This window comes from Anabrus simplex, chromosome 1, assembly GCF_040414725.1.
Source record: "Anabrus simplex isolate iqAnaSimp1 chromosome 1, ASM4041472v1, whole genome shotgun sequence".
Lineage (NCBI taxonomy): Eukaryota > Metazoa > Arthropoda > Insecta > Orthoptera > Tettigoniidae > Anabrus > Anabrus simplex.
In genome coordinates, this window is record NC_090265.1 from 1,083,778,435 (window position 1) to 1,083,801,098 (window position 22,664).

The window sequence follows — 22,664 nt, forward strand, 5'->3', positions numbered from 1 at the left end:
CTGCAATGCTGTTTCACAGATATAGCCGGGCGTCTGACTATTTCATTAACCTACAGGCCCTACTTGGTCATTTGCACACTAAACAGCAGTAATTGTTGATCATACAAATACAGTAATAGTTGAAATCTTTGATTTTGTAGACGTATAATTTATTCACGGAGGTTTGAAATTTGTACAACATCAAAAGAAGTGTTAGTCTAGAATTAAAAAATGTATGAAAATGCATTGCAAAAATTATACTTCTGTGCTCTTATTTTTAGTATTAGGGCCTATATGTTTGCCTATGATTAGGGTACTTATTAGTCCTAGTACATGTAGAGTAAACCTTCAAAGGAAAGAGAAATAAAATATTTTGCTTCGGTCCCTCGCTTTTACCATTAGTCGATTATTTCTAATGTGCCTCTTCTGACTTTTGAACAGAAAAACCTTGAAGAAAGTAGGACAGCCTATTTATTTTCAGGGAACAAGGATTGGGCTCTAGCATAGCATAAATTATTTGATTTTCAAAAACTTTATTTTTACATTAAGGTGTATTTTTGATAATTTGTGGCATTTTAAATGTACAATTTTTAAGAAGCTTAGAATCTATAAGATAATTTTATATTATAAATCTACATCCTTCACCATTAACGACGGCGTCATTTAGGGTCATAGCGCCGCCACTGTGTGTCGCGGCTCGATACGGATGTTGAAGCCCTCCGCTCTCTTCAAGATGATGTCGCCCGTCAAACGAAACGACTCTTCCTTGACATCAGAGTAAACCCGGAAGTTCCTCAAGATGGTCGACAGGATGATTTTCAGTTTGAGCATAGCGTACTTCCGACCTAGAAACATAAAGACAGTTTCATGAGAAGAAAGGATTGTCACAGACTATTTACGGTTACATTTCAGTCAATCGTGTTTAGCTATCTGTACCCTCGTTATGAAGGTGTATTCAAGTCACTTTAGAGCAATTAGATGATATCACAAAACACAAATGAACGTGTTGTTTGCGCGTAAAGTTAGATTAGCTCTTCTTCTACAATTTAAGGTTTACAGTTTTACTTTTTATGGTGTTTTCCTTGACATATGCAAAATGACCTGGTATGCCAACGTGTCATTTTGAATAACATTGTGAATGACTCTCTGATGGATGCATGTGAGGTTCTTCATGCTACCGGTTATAAGGACTTTCCACATGGTCTGAGTGACAGGAAACAATCATCGTCATCTTCATCAATCTCATCATCATCAATCTCATCATCATTGGATCATCTCTCCTGCAAGTCGGGTACAGTTATACACAAGCCTCTTTCAGATTTTCTGTCCCACCACAATTGTTGGTCCAGCACACCATGACCATTAAGACATCGATTTTCAATGTTATTGAAAATGTACTTCCTTTACACATGACGACGTCTTCTTCTAGGCCTTTTGCCTGTGACAGCCTGTTGAAAGTATGCTCTTACGGTCCTATTTGCAGCCATTCTCTTCACATGACCATGTCATTGTCTCCCAGAAGTCCAACCCTTCGTCCACGACGTAGGACATGGACAATGGCACGAAGTAGGGGATTGCATGTATGAATAAGTACAGCAGGGATTTTGTGTGCTCCAGGATCGCTGCAATAGCTATGAAGGACTTACAGGAACTCAAATACCGTCGGGATCGAAAAGGGACAAGAATTGACCAAGGAATGTCATATGGATAGATGAAAGTGAGAAACCACGCACAAATAAGTGGAAACAATGACAGGACTCAATTAAGGGCCCCGTGGTCACCAACCCACACTCCCAAGTAAAGAGCTCCTGGGGCCCCTTGTAGTTACCTCCTACGACAGCCAGGGGATATTCTACCACCCTTACCCACAGGGGGATGGAAATGTGGACCTAGTAACCACAAGTATTTCGGCAGATTAACACTGTCTACGAGTAAAAAAATAATTTAGATCCACACTTATTATGCTGATAATAGTATGGAAATGTGGTTCCAGAAACAACAAGTATCTCAGCAGAATAAAATGTTTAAACAGAATCTCTCCTTGGCCTTGCCTACGCTCATGCACGTGCCTACTCTTCGAACACCAGGCCTATATTCTACACGAGCCGACGTTGCCATGATACGACCGGTCATTGCGGGGGAAATGTGGTGCCAGTATCTCGAAAATGGTTGGTTTTAGGGCCCTAAAACGTGGTTTTCGGTGTCCATTACGGACTTACCGAGTTTTGTTCTTCGCGTCGTGAGGTTTTAGGTAAGATCGAATGAATAAGCATGGTAGAGGAGTGGTAATTGCCATAGCGAAGAGTGTGACTGCAACTAAAGCAGAAATAAATTATGACAATGTAGAAATGCTATGTGTTAAATTATATTTCGATAATCAGGTGTATTACATTCTTGCTGCATATTTCGTCCCCTAATCTAAAATTGAGACGTATAATGAATTTTATGGTGTCTGTGATAATATTACTTATTTATATTACAAACATAGATGTAACATTTCCCAAGAAAAGTTGTCAATAGTAGACTTCAACTTACTGATCACTGGTACCGATTGTGATCTACTGCAGGCTGATTCCCACTGTACTGCTTTTGTAAACTTTATTTGAGTGTACAAACTACAGTTAAGAAATTCAGTACAAAATGTGTATGAAAAAACACTTGATTTTGTTTTGACGAATGCAGATGTAAATTTAGGAACATCTAAATGTGACTATCCACTGTTATCAGAAGACTGATATCCCGCATTGTCCTTGAAGATATCTTCCGGTATAATATTCTAACAACCTCAAAATACTCCAAGAATTCTCTACAACTTTGCTAAAGCAGATCTCTATCAACTTTATGTTATTATTAAATAATAATAATAATAATAATACCGAATAATTTCGCTTTCCGGTACGAGTCGTGTAACTGCAAGCTCGTATTTAGAAAATCAGAAGAAAACAAAGAAAAGTCCGCCGTAGAAGAAAACAACGGGAAAGAAGAACTGACCCGCCCACAAACAGCGATACTTCCATACAGTAAAAACACTACAGACAGGATCGGCAAGATACTGGATAAATACGATATAACAGCCATCTATAAACCACACCGGAAGCTAGCCCGTTATCTACCACCAGTAAAAGACACAAGAGAACTACAGGCTCCTGGAGCATACCACACTGAATGCAGCTGCGGAACGTGCTATGTTGGTCAAACAAAACGTCGGATCTCTACCCGCCTAAAAGAACACATCTATCACACCAAAAACCAAAACACAGATATTTCAGCTGTAGCCAAGCATTCCTACGAAACACGACATGAAATATAATTTGACAAGACCAAGTTCCTAGCATTGTCCCTTCGAATCTGGAAAGGAAAATCCGTGAGGCTATCGAAATCAAGAAACACCGGAACAATATGAATTTAGAAGAAGGATATAAAATCAGCAGTTCTTGGATGCCTATCATACATAATTATAGTAAGACATACAGACTACAACATAAACACGCAGGACGAACCTCCAATTATGTAACAGCGTGGGCAAGCCCCACTACCTGGCTATGACACATATTTTCAAAAATTCTCACGAGGCAGCCAGGGGGATTACGTCAGCCAGGAAAGCTAGGATATATAAGACCAAGGTCAGGAAACACTCTTGTAGTGTGATTTCCGCCTGGAAGACTGATTACCTCGGATCGAGTAGGGGTATTTCAGTCGCCTTGACAAAGAAGACTGCAATGTATTCGAAACGTCGGCAAACAGTACGTACTGTACAGAAAACAACAACACGGTTCAACCCGGAAAAATAACTAAATAATAGGAAGAACAAAATCCCCATGTTAGACCCCTGAGGTACACGAGAATTAAAATATGAAAGACTTTGCTTTAGAATATGTAACAAATTGATTTCTGTAAGAAGCGATCAGTTCTAAATTATTCGTTCTTAAACCCGAAAGCTGACAATTTATAAATAAGAACAACATTATCCAACCTATCAAATGTCTTAGAAAAGTCAAAATATATCGTATAAAGTAGCAAACGATGATTAATTGAATTCAACACCCTCTTACAAAGTTCACCAAATTAGTTAATGCTAAGAGATTCGGAAAACATTCGTGTTGATATTGTGACAATTATGGTTTGATGTGATTTATTTATTTATTTATTTATTTATTTATTTATTTATTTATTTATTTATTTATTTATTTATTTATTTATTTATTTATTCCTGACTTACATTTGTGGCGAAGTTAGGGCTCACGGCCCTCTTATACACTTGTGTTCAGTCTTCAGCCCTAAGGCTGGTTAGATCCTCAACAGCTCTGCCATCAGCTGTCATAGATGGCCTAGGCATCACTGAAGAGGCGTACTAGGGAAATGAGGAGTGAGGTAGTTTCCCGTTGCTTTCCTCACCGAGCCAGAAGTTGCTATTACATATCAGTCTGCCAAGCCCACTGAAATGCATGCACCAACCGACCCTATGAGCAACATTTTCACACCATTCATAGCAGGGACTGGCTGCATAAGGATTGGCATTACTAGCATCGGTCATACCTCAGTCACTTTCATATTGTCTAAGCCAAGGATAAGACAGAGACAGATCAATGAAAGTAACAAAATTGCTCTAGCCCATACCAGAAGACATAGTGCACTGTAAACACTAGGTCCTGCCAGCAAAGGCATCTCTTACACTTAACCACTATAAACAGAATTTAAAAATGTAAATATAAAAGTAAGACATAGAAATTCTAAAAATAACCAATAACACAGACAGATAATTCTAAGACTACCGGTAAGTTAGGCCTACATATCAGTACAGCAATTAATGTGACAATAATAATAATAATAATAATAATAATAATAATAATAATAATAATAATAAATGAAGAAAACCCATTCACATAACATACACACAATGACTCACACAACTCAGTTTTATGTTACCAGTAAAAACTTTCTGCAGGCAGATTTGAATTTATGAGAGGAAGTGAGGTGCCGAATGCCCATTGGGAGTGTATTCCGGAGTCTCGATGCGGTAACTAAAAAGGAATGATTGTAGGAATTCGTTCGACTTAGTGGAATTTCAAGGAAGGAACCTGAACGGGGACTAATTTCATGGAATGAGGAAAGGAACCGCAAATTAGAAGAGAGGTAAGTAGGAGTGTTCGTCGAGAGCACTTGGTAAGAAAATATAAAATCTGTTCAAATATTTTGGCAGGAGCACAAATACTGTAATAGAGACTGGTCGATAATTAAACGTATTTCTTAATTAGTTATCTCTCCTGATTTGAAGATGGGACAAATTTGACTCAATTTCCACAAGTCAGGGAATATCTTAGTTTTAAAAATTAAATTAAATATAGTACACAGTGGCAAAATTAATAACTCTGCACACGCTTTTATTAAACATGTTTATATCCCATCAGGACCACTTAGCTTTCCCAGTTTAAGTCTTTTTTTTTTTTTTTTTTGCTATTTGCTTTACGTCGCACCGACACGGATAGGTCTTATGGCGACGATGGGATAGGAAAGGCCTAGGAGCTGGAAGGAATCAGCCGTGGCCTTAATTAAGGTACAGCCCCAGCATTTGCCTGGTGTGAAAATGGGAAACCACGGAAAACCATCTTCAGGGCTGCCGACAGTGGGGCTCGAACCCACGATCTCCCGGATGCATTTAAGTTTATTAATAGCTCGCTTGTATATATTTTCATCAACACGTTTTACTGATGAAATATCGGACATCAGCAAGCAATTTGAATCAGGTATTGCATGTGAGGGAACCTAAGTAATATATACACTCTTGAAATACGCGGTAAACAATCGGATATATATTCGGCACTTGTAAAAGTATTTCCATTAAATGACATATGCTGAGAGAATGTACTATATTTTTCTCTTGGATATGATAGAGTTCCAAAAAACTTTGGATTATTTTTTATGCTTGATTCAGCTTCACAAATGTAAACTCTATATATTTCACTTATCATAGTTTTTGATTTTTTCTTAATAACGATATAAGAACAAACAGAATTGAAAGTGTTCAGCTTGTCTCCTATGACACTCTTTTTGTATTAGGCTTATAGTGCAGTATTTGTAATTTAGTTAACTAACATGGAATTACTTCGTCTTTTGACAACTTTTCTTGGGAAATGTTACATATATAATATCGTTTACGACTTCGTAAAATCCACGAACCTACTACGCTGGCGTAGCAGGGGGAGAGGTGATACTCTCACGTGGTGCGTCCCAGGTGGCGGATAGGGGGTCCTAACCGGCTTGCCAGCGGACTTGAGGGAAATAAAGTACCTCTCGCGGACCAAACACACAACCTCCTGTGGGTGGGAGACGCAGACGAAGAATACACCCACGGTATCCCCTCCTGTCGTAAGAGGCGACTAAAAGGGGCGACCAAGGGATGATCCAATTAGAACCATGAGAATACCTGTAATTAGTACCATCACGCAGGGAACACCATGGGTCGCATTTACTTGCGCATAGTACCACTATGTTAGGTACACAATAGGTTGTGATTAGTAGCGACAGTGTGTGAATCAGGAGGTGGGTCCTACAGTACCTGTGATTCGTACCCCTATATGAGCGACACCATGGAATTAGCGACACCATGGTTCTGCCTTACCTATGCTCAGCTACCACTATGTGAGGAATTCCACGGGATAGTACGAGTCCCTGTTGTTAGTCCACTTATGTGAGGAACGCCATAGGTTTGGGTTGCCTTTATAGGTTTGCGTTGCCTGTAAATAGCTCTGCGATGTGCGAAACACCTTAGGTCTGTTTTACATGTGCGCATTACACTACCCGTGCATAGTACCATAATGTGTGGAATACCGCGAGTCTCCGCTACTTTTGATTAGTACCGCAACGTTACACATAGCATGGTTCTACTTTCCTAGCGATCAATACCATTTTGAGAGACCGATGACCTGGATTTTGGACCTGTTTCGACTATAGGCGCATCGCGCTATAGAAGCAGTCCCTTGGTCAGTAATACTATTGTTTTGTGCCAGCTTCTGTACATGTGAGGCACTGTGGGTCGGATCCACTGATCGTTTTAAATTCATATCCGTCCATCCATTCATTCTTCGCCCTCACGCTTTGAATTCTGGTCATCATCATCATTATCTGTTTACCCTCCAGGTTCGGCTTTTCCCTCGGACTGAGCGAGGGATCCCACCTCTACCGCCTCAAGGGCAGTGTCCTGGAGCTTCAGACGCTTGGTCGGGGATACAACTGGGGAGTATGACCAGTACCTCGCCCAGGCGGCCTCACCTGCTATAGTGAACAGGGGCCTAGTAGGGGGATGGGAAGATTGGAAGGGATAGGTAAGGATGAGGGAAGGAAGCGGCCGTGGCCTTAAGATAGGTACCATCCCGGCATTTGCCTGGAGGTGAAGTGGGAAACCACGGAAAACCACTTCGAGGATGGCTGAGGTGGGAATCGAACCCGCCTCTACTCAGTTGACCTCCCGAGGCTGAGTGGACCCCGTTCCAGCCCTCGTACCACTTTTTCAAATTTCGTGGCAGAGCCGGGAATCGAACCCGGACCTCCGGGGGTGGCAGCTAATCACGCTAACCACTACACCACAGAGGCGGCTGAATTCTGGTCACTGGAGGAATTTGAACTTTTGAGTTGTCATTTCATTTCGTCTCATTTCGTACCATTAGGGGCCGATGACCTCGATGTTAGGACCCTTTAAACAACAAACATCAATCATCAACTTCGTAAAACTGTTCTAAGGCTTTGTTAGGGTCACTGCAATCCAGTAGGTTGTGACAATTTATATCTCGAATGTGTAGGCTACATAAAGTTGATAGAAATCTGCTTTAGCAAAGTTAAATATAGAGAATGCTTGGAGTATTTTTAGGTTATTTGAATTTTATGGCGGAAAATATCTCCAAGGACAATGCAGGATGATATCATTCTTCTGATAACAGTGGATAGTCACATTTAGATGCTCTTAAAATTACATCTGCATTCGACAAAACAAGATCAAGTGCTTTTTCACACACATTTTGCACTGAATTTCTTAACTGTAGATTGTACACTCAAACAAAGTTTGCAAAAGCAGGACAGTGGGGATCAGCCTGCAGTAGATCAAAACTGGCCCTAACCGTCGGCTGTCCTGAGAAGGTTTTCCGTGGTTTTCCATTCTCCTGCACTAATGCCGAGACAGTTCCTAGTATATGCCACGACCGCCAACCCCTCACCTTCTCCGAGCATCTCCTTTACCGTAACAAATCTCCCGGGCTGAGAGACGGCGTCACCGTGTACGAGGCCCGCCTCCCCCTTCAGGGGAGGAATGATAACATTGTAGTAGTAGTAGATCAAAATCGGTACCAATGATCGGTAAGTTAAAGTCTCCTATTGATATAATATGTTAGTAACATAAATCATTAATATTATCACAAACACTATATCATTCATTCTACGTCTCAATTTTAGAGTTTGGGAAGAAATATGCAGCAAGAATGTAATACACCTGATTATCTAAATATAATTTAACACATATAATTTCTACATTGTCAACATTTATTTCTGTTTTAGTTGCTGTCATACTCTTCACTATGTCAATTACTACTCCTCTACCACGCTTATTCATTCGATCTTAACTTAAGCCTCACGACGCGAAGAACAAAACTCGGTGTGCCCGTATAGGTCAGTTTAATACTTATAGAACGGATACTTGAGCATTTAAGAAACGCACTGTGATCTGCATTTCGTTTTTACCATAATCTGTTGATACCTGGCATATAGTTTTAAAACGGGGCAAAGTTATCTATACAGGCGAGTTATTTTGCTCCGTTCTTAAATATAATCAAATTGAACTACAAGTGGAAGGTGGAGCAAGGAAATAACTTTAAGATTTAAATGATCACGAGTATGGAGGATTTCAAGACATGGGGATCAATTCCATTTTTCCATTTAAAAACAAAACAAAATTACATATTTCTCGAGGCCACTCTCCAAATTTTTCTTTACATGTGATTTCACGAATTCGAGACTGTTTTGATAGTCCAGAGAACTGTTGGTTAGGAAGATCATCACTCTGGAGTCCTGTAGGTTAGAACTTCTCACCAGGCAACTCCTACTGATTGAAAGAATGCAACCTCCAGTTGTTGGGTAAAGTGGATGGTGTTGGAAGGAGGAAATACAAAAGAAACATCTTCCTATCTGTATTTTGGGATGACTGAGATATTCAGGTGTCTGTGCAACTTGTCACCAATAACTTTTTCTCCCTTCTATTTTCCTAAATCTGGTTAAGGGTGTTATCTCAAACCAAACTTAGAAACACGGTGCATCAAACGACCCCTAAGTACAACTTTTCAGCTTCCTCTATCCACCGGCACAAAGTAGTCCCACAGTATGTATGTCCAGCCTTTGTCCCGTTCCTCAACGGGGTGGGATATGAAGTGAGATGAATCTTCGTAGCTTGGTTTTACTATCGGATACCATTCCTGACATCAGTCTGCTCAGAGGAGTTAATGGGATGATATGAATGACGTGATGTATTATTGTAGGAAGGGAGAGGATGAAATCAGGTAGCGGCAACATAGCCTATTCTTGTCAAATTGCACCGAGGGATCTCTTCAAGGCTTAAATACTCCATCCGATGGACGAATCGCTATCAACAGAGTCATATGCACTCACTCCGTATGAACACTGCGGAGAGGTTTGAAATCCAGGCTTTTTGCATGCAATTTATTGATTAGAAACTGTATACCACAACCTCGCCTACCCTGAAGACCAACCGGCTAACCACGGTGTCAGACCATACAGACTTCACGCCTTAACGATCGTGGCTACCAGGCGTGCACAAAGTAGCCCCACAGTAATATTGGTGAAACTGTTGGCACGGTCAAATGTTCAGTTATGAACAAATAATCGTTCACCACTGGTCTGCATTTAGGGCTATTCCCCAGGTGGCAAGTTCCATATACGTTGCCCTCTTGAATTCCGACTTTATCTAAAGCACTTTTTTTTTATCATGCTCTGTCCAGCTCCATGGCTAAATGGTTAGCGTGCTGTCCTTTGGTTACAGAGTTCCCGGGTTGGATTCCCGGCAGGGTCGGCAATTTTAATCTCCATTGGTTAATTTCACTGGCATTGGGGCTAGGTGTATGTATCATCTTCATCATCATTTCATCCTCATCACGACGCGCAGGTCCCACGGGAGTAACATCAAAAGACCTGCACCTGGAGAGCCGAACATGTCCTCCGACACTCCCGGCACCAAAAGCCATGCGCCATATCATTTTTTCATCATGCTCTAAAACAGGCATGCCAAATGGTACTCGCAGTAAGACATCGCACGGCCTAGAAATTTCCTCGCACGCATGCGGGCAGAACTTCTCCTGTCTGGGCGAGAGGGAGGCGAGCTGAACTGACAGTACAAAGTGCGTTCGCTCACAGCAGGTATGACTAAACCCAACTTCTTCGTGCCGCGTGAAATAAAAGGACGATACAAGACGAGAGTGGTAAGAGGAAAAGTTATAGTAGATTTGACTCGGAATGGCCGTACTATTTCCTAAGTCGTGAACATGAAGGAGAAGCTCAGTATGTAAAAAGCATGTCGTCTGCAAAACGTTTAATGATTTTTTTTGCTATTGGCTTTACGTCGCACCGACACAGATAGGTCTTATGGCGACGATGGGACAGGAAAGGGCTAGGACTGGTAAGGAAGCGGCCGTGGCCTTAATTAAGGTACAGCGCCAGCATTTGCCTGGTGTGAAAATTGGAAACCACGGAAAACCATTTTCAGGGCTGCCAACAGTGGGGTTTGAACCCACGATCTCCCGAATACTGGATACTGGCCACACTTAAGCGACTGCAGCTATCGAGCTCGGCACGTTTAATGTTAGGCCTCATTATGAGCTGTATCATGCACATCAGCACAGTGGTATTACTGGCGAAGAGAGGCTGAAATTAACAGCGGATCCACGAAGCACTTTGAAAGCTGTAAGTATCTGTAAGAGATGAGTTTTAAAAAAGTAGTTTGTTAGGAGAACACGAAACACTTCGAAACAACGGTAGTTGAAGTTCAGGGTAGCCATTCCTTTAAAGAGTGTATTGTGTCTGCAGTATAAACATTGTCACCTAGCGATGTAGAAAGGTATAAATCAATCTGTTTATCACGAAATACCATTGCTACGAGAATTCAAGAGCAGCTTAGAAATTTTAGCAGGAAATTTGTAGCATTTTCATTAGCGGTGTCCGACTCGTTGGCTGAATGGTCAGCGTACTGGCCTTCGGTTCAGTGGGTCCCGGGTTCGATTCCCGGCCGGCTCGGGGATTTTTACCTTCATTGGTTAATTCCAATGGCCCGGGGGCTGGGTGTTTGTGCTGTCCCCAACATCCCTGCAATTCACACACCACACATAACACTATACTCCATCACAATGACACGCAGTTACCTACACATGGCAGATGCCGCCCACCCTCATCGGAGGGTCTGTCTTGCAAGGGCTGCACTCGGCTAGAAATAGCCGCACGAAATTATTATTATTAGCGGTTGACGAATGTACGGATGTTGCAGATATTGGCTGTATTCATTCGTGGTGTAGACACCTCTTTGTAATTAACGGAGGAGTTATTAGACTTGATTCCTCTACAAACACACCACAAATAGTGAAGACGTATTCAATGCTGTTGTATATTCTGTGGAAGAGCTTGGCTTATCGTGGGATGAACTTACACCGGTAGCAACAAACGGTGCTCCTGCCATGATAGGAGCAAAGTCTGGTTTTGTTGGCAGATGTAACTCCAAAATGCAATCAGAATGCAATCGCTCCGTTATTGTCATCCATTGTTTAATCCACCAAGAGGCTCTCTGCGCAAAATCGGTGAAAATGAATCATGTGATGAGCATATTAATAAAGGTTGTGAACTGCATTAGGAGTCATGGGCTGCCCCATTGGCAGTTTATTAACCTTCTAGAGATTTATGAACGTGAACATAAAGATATCCCATACTATTTCGAAGTACGGTGTTTAAGCAGTGGGAACAACTCTCCAAAGATTTTTTGAAAAACGAGACCATATTAGATCAGAAGTGCAAGGAATTTTCTCAACTCCATGATATTAAGTGGATTAGTGACTTGAAATTTTTAGTGGATATTACCGAACAACTCAATGGCTTAAATCGGCGATCGCAGGGGGAAAATCATTTGATAACTGACGTGACAGAGGCCATATAGGCCTTTAAAATGAAATTAGCCTTGTGGAAGAAACAAATCACACAGCGCAATTTCTACCTTTCCCCAAATACAGTATGGGATCCTTTAATACCAGTACCACGTTTGAACTGCACAGATATACTAAGAATGTAAGCGATCTCAATGACGAATTTGATAGAAAGTTTCAGGACCTTGATGTTGTGAAAAGAAAGTTGCAGCTCTTTTTTCCTACCGTTTAGTGTTCAACCAAAAGATGCACCCCAGAATTTACAACTAGAACTTGTAGAGTTAATATGTGACGCGCGAATGAAGCAAGAGTACAGAAAAAGAGAAATTATTCACTTTTACCGAACACTTTTTCCATTACACTTCCCACAAATACGAAAGTTTGCGGAATAAATCCTGTCAATCTTCGGAAGTACTTACAGATGTGAACAGTTCTTTTCCAGGATGAAGATCAACAAGACAGTCTCGATTCCGAACTCGGCTTAATGCAGTAATGAAAATAGTGGCTGCCGGCACCACCGAGCCTAACATTAACTGAACTATTGCCAGAAAACTTTAGCAGCACTCAGGAAATCAGTGAATATAAATGGGTCGCTTTTAGGCAACTTATTATTTTATTTTTTCAGAGGAAGCGAAACCACGATGCTCAGGGTGTAGAGAAGTGCTCACCTGAATGCTTTTTAGTTATTTCATCACACCTTAGTAATGCCAACAAGAATACTCTGGTATTAATGTATGTATCTTGAACATGTAAGAATTTTATTCTTCGTTTAATATTTGGTTAACCGAGCTCGATAGCTGCAGTCGCTTAAGTGCAGCCAGTATCCAGTAATCGGGAGATAGTGGGTTCGAGCCCCACTGTCGGCAGCCCTGAAGATGGTTTTCCGTGGTTTCCCATTTTCACACCAGGCAAATGCCGGGGCTGTACCTTAATTAAGGCCACGGCCACTTCCTTCCAATTCCTAGGCCTTTCCTATCCCATCGTCGCCATAAGCCATATCTGTGTCGGTGGCGACGTAAAGCAATTAGCAAAAATATGATATATATTTGGTTAATGTGTGTGGTATTTTTGTAGCCTACGATTCTATTGTCTTTGTGTAGATCAATAATGTGTTTATTATTATTTCAGGCAAATGAACAACTTACAGTGAAGGACAGCTCTCATTTAGAGGTAGCACACTTCGTTTGCACTGAAGGAAGGAATACTGTGCACCCCTGACCTATCTCCTTCGAATTTCTCCGCTCGAGTGAGCGAGTGCCACCCGAGACCTCATGGGAGTAAAGACACCCTGCTCGCACCTCGCCTGGCGTGCGCTTGGCCTTGATATACCTGCTCTAGAAGTTCATTCCATTTAAATCCAAAGTAAATATTTTGGTATGGTTAATTATTCAGGAAAATCGGGTGTGTAAGCACTCTTGAAGAACGCATACTGACTCACCACGCTAATTTATTTATTTAATTAATTAATTAAATAAATAATTAGAAGACAGCTCCGTGGCTCAGGCGGCAGCGTGCCGGCCTCTCACCGCTGAGTTCCGTGGTTCATATTCCGGTCACTCCATGTGAGATTTGTGCTGGACAAAGCGGAGATAGGACAGGTTTTTTCTCCTGGTGCTCCGGTTTTCTGTCTCAATTTCATTCCAGCAACACTTTCCAATATCATTTCATCTGTCATTCATCAATCATTGTCCCAGAGGAGCGCGACAGGCTTCGGCAGCCGGCACAATTCCTATCCTCGCCGCTAGATGGGGGCTCCATTCATTCCATTCCTGACCCGGTCGAATGACTGGAAACAGGCTGTGGATTTCAGTTAGAAGATAGTTTCTAAATTTCTGCTTCCTTCATAAAAGATTGTCAAAGACAAAACATAATAAACAGAGAATAAAAACCATCGAAAGAAATTAAGCTGTGCCAATCTAATCATACTATATAACTTAAACTATGAAATATCAGTAAAGTTCCGTCTAGTGATATATATGAAGTATTTGGTTACATAGAATTTTTCATGATAGGCAGACATTTCAGAACGGCGATAGCAAGAGCAGTCACTAATTCGTTACCCAAGAAAAACTTCTTACAGACATCTTCCAAAAGGCAGAATGTTCTCTCGCTCCCAAAATCAAATGTATCACTTGAGTGGAGGTGAGGTGATTTTTTTTTTTTTTTTTTTTAGTTGTTTGGGATGGTGGCTTGTAGATTCTGCACTTTGTCAATGAATCTCTTCTGCCTGACGATCAAAGTTTTCAGATTTTATGGTGGGATCAATAATGTAGGTAGAATTTTGACTAGGAGAAATACCTAGCATGTAAATTCTGCGACATCAAAAAGTACGGAGTAGTCTCATACATACGTGGTGTACAACAAATGTGTCCCTAACAGCAAAATGGAGCAACAACAACAACTCAACAGAAGTGTCTATGCAGAAATGTTGAGCATGTACTTATTACTCACAAATGTCTAGTATCTACTCGCATTCATAAGTGAATGAACAGACGGATGTCCTTACAATTCTGCGTAACTTCGTCAACGTGAATGGACGGTTGCAGGTTGTCAGCAGCATAGTATCTTCTTTAATTCGGAACACACAAAAATAGAGTGGTAGTAGTATCAAGTTGGAAATTTGTGAGTTACGAAACACTACACTCGCCAGATACTGTGCGAGTGATACGAGAAAACTACTGAAGAATATATTGACATTCCAGAAAGGAGCTGGCTATCTTGCCATCAACTACGAAGAGCTTTATAGATCCGCAGAGGAAAATGTACAGTGGATGTATCATTATATCCTACAAGAAAATAATGAAAGAAGAGGTGTAGCCTGCGCTATACATGGGTCATTCTGATTTTCATAGTGGGGTGCTGAAGACATGGACGTCAGTATCAATTAGAACAGTGTCAAGAGCAATTTGGAATGTTGTGGTGGCAATCGAATCTAACGCAAATGGTTTGATACAGTTCCCAACTACAAAGCAAGCTCTAAAGAATGGTAAAAAATCAGTGGCAGGAAAAATACATTTTCCTTGTTGCTATTGGCTGTATTTTGGAAGTCTAATGGAACTAAGACTATCAGTTGTTTACATATAGTTGAGCTTCATAGTGCTTTTGAGTGGAAGCTCGTCCATGCCGCTGAATCCTATCAAAATACACTTGTTTTCTGCAACAGATTCTTCTGTATCACTTTTGAGTGAAGTCCCTTCCCCTTTTCTACTGGCTAACAGATACTAGATTCGACTTACATTCATACTAGCCATTGTGTTTGCTCGTAACAAAGCTTAGTACTTACCGACACAGCTCCGAGGCCCAGCGCTGAAGGGCACAAAGGAGTAGAAGTGGCGCCCCTGGCTGTTCTCCGGCAGGAAGCGGTCAGGATTGAAGGTTTCGGGGTCCTTGTAAATGTCTGACCTGCGGTGAAGCTTGAACGTCGCCACCACCACAGTGCATCCCGCAGGTACTACGTAGTCGCCTGAAACTGCAGACAGACCGAAAATTACAGAACGACAAAGTAAATCAGCATTGCGAGAATTTAGGGATTTATTATCTGATCATTTGAAGTGCAGTGTAAAACCTCTATCAGTAGAGATCGTCAAGGACAGTGTTTTTGTAAAAAGCTTTTACAACAGCCTCCTGCTTTATTCACCAAGTAAAATCATGTGTCACAAAAACGAATGACCATGATGTTCCCAGCTCTGAAATTGAGTATCATAAATATATTTGTGAGACTATATCAAGATCTTAGTGAAGTAAATGAAGACAGGGCAACACCCACCTAGTTTGAAATCCTTAGGCACCTGTCGCGCTATGATAGGTACTGGTGGAAAGAGTCGTAGACTCTCCAGAATACAGCGCTCCAACAGCCTCATTTCCATCGTATCCTGGAACGTGGCTGGCCGTTTGGACTCGCCGAAGATGCCGTCCAGCTCCTCAACCACTTGATCCTGGAACAACATTTCAAACATACAGGGGTCTGACAGAAAGACGTAACTTCCATCTAAATGCGCTAGGCTTCTTCTTCCCCTTCCTCGCATCATATCTCTATCCCACATTCATCAGTAGTATCCTCTTTCTATCTTAAGTCAGGCTTTGTTCTTCCTTTCACTTTTTCAGTAACCTCATTCTCCAAAATTCTCTTTCAACGGACCATATTGATACCTTATGATCTCAGCTGCCAAATGCAGGCATTTTGATCTGACCATATTAGCTATCAATTCCGACGTTCCGTTCTTCCTATCAGGTCATGTTGACGTTTTAGACTCTTAGGAGTGACTATCAATTCCATGTAGACGGATTAGTACTCCGAAAGGTAGAATTCAAATTGTCGGACACCAAATCTAGACGCCGAGGTTTTCTTATTTTTAATATAAAAGGGAAGGTGTGCAACGGATTTTGCCATCTGATATCGCCTGGGATCAATCCTACCATCCTAGAAAAAGGAAGCTAACTACTCTGGTACGTCAGAGTTGGTCCTCTTGTTCTCAGAGAATATAACGTGACAGGTGTCATAGCTCTAAAGCGTCTCTGACACTGTTTTAGGTTCTTGCGCTAACATTTGTCAATTCAAGTTTTATGAATGTATGAAGGAGGAAAAGCTCATAGAGCACCAAGCTGTTCAGTTTGGCATGTAAATGAACTACCATGCAAACATTAGATGTGTGTGTGTGTGTTTGTGTGTTCTGGGCATGATGAATTGTTTGTTCTCTCTAGCTAGGCTCTTGAGTTGATCCACCCATCTCAATGGAGCACGTCCTCTGGACCTTCGTCCAGCGACTTTCCCTTATGATCGTTTTCTCAAGTCTACTGAGTATTCTGACAATGTGACCGAAGTACCTGAGCTGTCGTTGCTTGAAATTGTCGATAGTCTTTACTTTGATGCTGAGCTGCTTCGGGATTGACTCGTTCGTTCGGTGTGCCGTCCAAGGCATGCGCAATACTCTTCTGTAGCACCACATTTCCAAAGAGTCTGAGGCAGTCTGTCATCTTTAAGGCCCAGGTTTCTGACACGTAGGTATCATTGGGAAAAACGAGTATCCACCAGAGCATACGTTTTATCGTTGCAGTAATGGAGGTGTCTTTCCATATGTGAGTAAACTTTGCTGTCCAACTCCTCGCCATCGCGACGCGCCTGCAGACCTCAGGTTCGCAGTCCCCAATGTTATAGATGACAGACAAGGTATTCAAAGCGGCTAATCACTTCATAGTTAGGAACCCTCACGATGGCAGGCAGGTTATCGTTAGGGCGATCTATATTCATCACTTTGGTCTTAATGGTGGTGTTGATTTGAAGTCCATACACTTTGCTATGTTATTCTATCCTCTGCATGCTAGTCTCTAGGTCGTGCTGATCTTTTGCAATTATTAAGGTGTCGTCTGCGTATCGAAGATGACTTACTTGTCTAATAATAATAATGTTATTTGTTTTACGTCCCACTAACTACTTTTTAAGGTCTTCGGAGACGCCGAGGTGCCGGAATTTAGTCCCGCAGGAGTTCTTTAACGTGCCAGTAAATCTACCGACACGGGGCTGTCGTATTTGAGCACCTTCAAATACCACCGGACTGAGCCAGGATCGAACCTGCCAAGTTGGGGTTAGAAGGCCAGCGCCTTAACCGTCTGAGCCACTCAGCCCGGCACTTACTTGTCTGCCTCCAACTACACAGTCCCACACCATTCCAGTCTTCAAATACCTCTCCCATGATGTAGTCACTGTAAATGTTGAATAGGAGATGGGGAAAGAATGCCCCCCTGTCTCACACCAGTAACACGTGAGAAGACATCTAAGAGGGTGTCACTGACTCGTAGAGATGCCGTGTTCAAAGAGTGCAGTTTATGGATCAAGTGCGCCAGGTATCTCGATGTTCCCATTTCGATTACAATGGTCCACACTTTCGACAATTTTGCCTTGACAAAAGCTTTCTTTTAGTCCACCAACACATGTACAACGTGACATTAAATTCTCTGGTCTTCTCCACGAGCTGCTGGAGGTTAAGAATTTGCTCACTGGTTCCTTTGTGTGGAACGAACCCAGTCTGCTCATATGGTATTTGTGGTAGGAGGAAGGTATTCAGCCTCTCATTTAGTTTCCTGATTGATAGGATTATAGAAATGTCTACTCGAATAGCCTTAACTCTTCCTTTGATCCAGAAACCGAGAACAATGTCTCGAGAAAGCAATGAATCACACTAACTAACTGCAGAATAGAGTTTATCAAACAGTAACTTTTCAGATGAATAGATAAGAAATAGAACTACCGCAGCATATCAATGGGAAGTTTACCGGGCTGAGTGGCTCAGACGGTTGAGGCGCTGGCTTTCTGACCCCAACTTGGCAGGTTCGATCCTGGCTCAGTCCGGTGGTATTTGAAGGTGCTCAGCGTCGTGTCGGTAGATTTACTGGCACGTAAAAGAACTATAGGGCTAAATTCCGGTACCTTGGCGTCTCCGAAAAGCGTAAAGTAGTTAATAGGACGTAAAGCCAATAACATTAGAAAATTATTGTTATCAATGGGAAGGTTTGGAGTGAGTGCTGGTAATAACATTAGTATGTTTAATTCAGAGCTAAGAAAACCTAGACTCGTTATTTCACTTCAGATATTTCAAATTATAGATAATACATTACAACATCACTATTCGGTGCAAAACTAACGAAAAACAGCTTTTTAACCGATTCCATGGATTTTGACGTAGAGAACATCTGTATTTTCAGAACCGTACTTCCGTCGGCGAGAGTTTAAAAATATGAAAGTTTTAAAATAGAAAATTTCCTAGATAAGACGTGTGATGACACTGTTCACTATCTCACTGTAAAGGGGAAGGACCAATGCACACAACAAGAAGAAATCGAACTCGGTGTGATGTCATCATCTTGATGTACTAAAACAGCGTGGCAAACAGTTAGTGCAGCTCTGAAATACGGTCATGCGTGTTGTTGTTTCATTCGTCTCAGTGAGTTATATGACCAAAGAAAATCAAATGAAAACAATTTACTTAGACATTTATGGTTTTTAAAGTGCGAAAAACTTCTTTGTTTCGCAACATGTCACGAAACATGTACAATAAATGGCTTCCAGGTTATCGAAAACGCATTCGAGAGGATAGAAAGTCTTTTCAGAATTCCCAAAAATCTAAAATAACCAATGTCCAACCTCGAAAGGCTTATCGGGAGTGTCTCAAAGATAATGTGATAAGAATTCCGCACTACTGGAGATTTAGCTGGACATTTTTCTTTTTTTGCTATTTGCTTTAGGTCGCACCGACACAGATAGGTCTTATGGCGACGATGGGATAGGAAAGGCCTAGGAGTTGGAAGGAAGCGACCGTGGCCTTAATTATGGTACAGCCCCAGTATTTGCCTGGTGTGAAAATGGGAAACCACGGAAAACCATCTTCAAGGCTGCCGACAGTGGGACTCGAACCCACTATCTCCCGATTACTGGACACTGGCCGCACTTAAGCGACTGCAGCTATCGAGCTCGGTGCTGGACAAATCTACTGCCCTGGAGGTGCAAATGTGGGTACTGATCACACTGATGATGATGATGATGATGGTGATCCGGTGCGCCTATCGAAGCTGCCACAACTCTGCGTGGTACATATAAATTTAACCTTTTTTCCTTAATTCTGACCCTTAATATTTGACGTCAATGTCTTTCCATATGTACGTTGCTTCTTACATCACAGACCCCATGTGCATCGACTTAGTGTTGAAGATACACACATATGTTTAGAGTGAAGATATAAAATGCCATCAATAAAATGTCAAACCCATACTGACTAGATACTCTATCACGTGGTACGTATTCTGCGTCAACACTTGCGGCCGTAACCCCAGCATAGCACCATTCGGATCCTTTTCAAGTTGAGTTCACGGTAACGCTCATGACTCACACAAAGTTATCCTTTAAGTATTTTTACGTTACTGAGACAGATATTGAACTCGGATGTCACAATTTATAATCATGATGATAATTTCAGGAAGTAGTACTGTGTGTTACCTGAATGTCTTGATAGATTCCCATGAGTGAAAGGAAGAAGCTACTGGCTGCAGCAGTAGTGTCATGACCCTGTGAAAATAAATAAGAATGGAAAACATGAGATTACCATTGTCTGTTATAGTACTCACATATGAGGAAGTTATAGCTGGTTTAGGGTTGCTAACAAGGATTTAGCAACATTAGTTTTGTTTATAATATTGTTATTGAATAATATTGTTCTCTCTAATATTACCACAAAAAGCAATGGGACGGATGTACAGTATATTAAATACTTCTATACACTGAAATGTTCGATATTCCTAATATTGACTGTCGTCCCCTGGGAGACAGGCCACTTCCATGACAGTTAAGAGTGTTGAGTTGCTGCACAACGGGGGAGAAAAAACACACACACTAGGATGATTATAACAAAAGGGATGATTGTTACCTCGAACATGATTGTGTCCACTTCCTCCTTGATTTCCTCGTCTGTCAGCACCAGTCCATTGCGCGCACTCTCGATCATCAGATCCAAGAATGCGAGCCTCTTCTTCTCACCTGCCAAATGATAATTATTTTTTAGATATCATGTTTCGTATTAGTGTTACTTAAGTAACACTGATTCATTACATTTCCCAGCTTTGAATATCAGATGCAAACAGGGTGACAGAGACCAGATTTATGTTCAATATTATCAAAGTTAGCAATAGCCCTCCTGGTGGCCATGATCGTAAGGTGTCAAGTCTACATATGGTGCACCATCGTGATTAGCCGGTTCGAGTCCTGTTGGTCGAAAACATTTTCACCATCAGAATGTTGGCCGGCAGGGTAGTAGAGGTGGTGGTATACAATTTCTAATCACTAGTTTGCGTGCCAAAAGAGCCTCCGTGCCTCAGGCGGCAGCGCGCTGGCTTCACACCTCGGAATATCAAAGGGTTCTCGCGAGAACCGGTGACTGAAGGAAAACATGGCAGCAATAATAAATCTCAAAGTTTGTATGTTTGTCTGTGTTTTGCCACTTGACTGACGGAGGTCTGATTTGGCAAGCTTATAGATGCTACCATCGGTTAACACAAAACTACTTACTATCATGCCATATTTTAAGTGCGCTGTGTAGTGAAAGAAAATGTAAAATAAGAGGGGGGTAATTTATGCTTTTGACCCTTAAAATTGAATTTGCTGCCTGAACGGTTAGTCCGATCGAACAATGAAGCGCGCTAAGTGTACTTGATATTCGATTTCCCAGAAGAAGTGTATATGAATTTTCTTCGTATTTCTAATAGTCTTCGAAAAAAAGGGTTTTGGTCTCTTTGTTTTGGTTTCATTTACGTAAAACCTACTTGACGGACCGTGCTCAGATCTGATAAGCTAACAATTTGAACCTTTGGTTAACATATAGGCTACCTACTAAGGGGGTAAGTCATAGGAAAATGTACGTCTGGGACCCTTAAAAGTGAATACCCCGCCTAAACTGTTAGTCCTATTAAATAACAGAGTCAGCGAGTGTACTTAAAGTTCGATTTCCTAGAAAAAGGTTTGTAAGCATTTCCTTCGCGATTTTAACAATTCCAGAAAAAGATACTTTTCTGTGTTTTACTATCACATTGTCTCTTAAGTGGGCCATGTAACGAAATAAAATTTGAAGCAAGTCAGAGGTAAACGTACGCCTGGGACCCTTAAAACTGAATAAGCTGCCTGGACGGTTAGTACTATTAAGCATTCGAGCAGAGCAGGTGAACTTACAGTTCGATTTGCCAAAAAAAAAAAGTTTATGTTTTTTTTCGTAACTAATAATTACCGAGAAAAGAATGTTTTTTTGTGTTTCGGCGTATACTTGTGACGTTTGAAGTGTGGTGTACTTAATAAGCTACAAATGGAGGAAGCTGCACTATTTAACTCTAGAACAGATACACAAATTCGTGTGTGATTCACGGGGCCCACTCACTCTCTCTCCTATTCTTTACTTTTCGCAGAAACTAAGTACAAACCATATACAACTGACTCCGCTTCAATTTAAGGACAGTAAAATAATGCCACGTGAAAGTCGATCTTATTTTAAATGCCTCTGATTGGCAAGGAATATGAACAGATTAAACAAACCGGAAAACCATGCCTCACTAACCTCACAGTTCTTAATCACCACATCATTTCAGAAAAAGAAAATAAATCTCAGTTAGGTGTAATTTATACAGATCTGGCCAAAGCATTCGACTCAGTGGATCACGCACTTCTTCATAAGCTCGCTACCAGATTTAATACCCATGGCCCCGTTTTATCATTGATAACAAGTTTCCTCTCCGGCAGAAAACAAAGAGTTATAGTCCCTGAATCTGCCTCATCATGGTTATCTGTGTTGTCAGGTGTATCTCAGGGCAGTACTCTGGGGCCCCTACTCCTTGTTCTCTATACCAACGACAATAATTCTCTGCACCCAAAATAGTCAGTGACCCTCTTCTTGTACGCCGACGACCTGAAAATCCTAAGGGAAGTGTCTACGCCTGAAGATTGTGATAAATTACAGACTATTCTAAATTCGTGTG

At 41.4% G+C, this 22,664-nt stretch overlaps 1 protein-coding gene across 1 annotated transcript in view; it reads right to left on the reverse strand.

The window, feature by feature from the left end:
* Window positions 1–479: 479 nt before the first annotated feature.
* The window catches only part of LOC136876273 (cytochrome P450 4g15), a 175,511-nt gene continuing 153,326 nt past the window's right edge, over window positions 480–22,664 (reverse strand). Inside the window, exons 8-12 of the mRNA XM_067150086.2 lie at window positions 20,573–20,682; window positions 20,146–20,214; window positions 15,925–16,093; window positions 15,442–15,627; window positions 480–824 (exon numbers count right to left, since the gene is read on the reverse strand). Coding sequence (XP_067006187.2) covers window positions 649–824; window positions 15,442–15,627; window positions 15,925–16,093; window positions 20,146–20,214; window positions 20,573–20,682 — 710 coding nt within the window. The 3' untranslated portion in view covers window positions 480–648. The remainder of the gene's footprint in view (window positions 825–15,441; window positions 15,628–15,924; window positions 16,094–20,145; window positions 20,215–20,572; window positions 20,683–22,664) is intronic.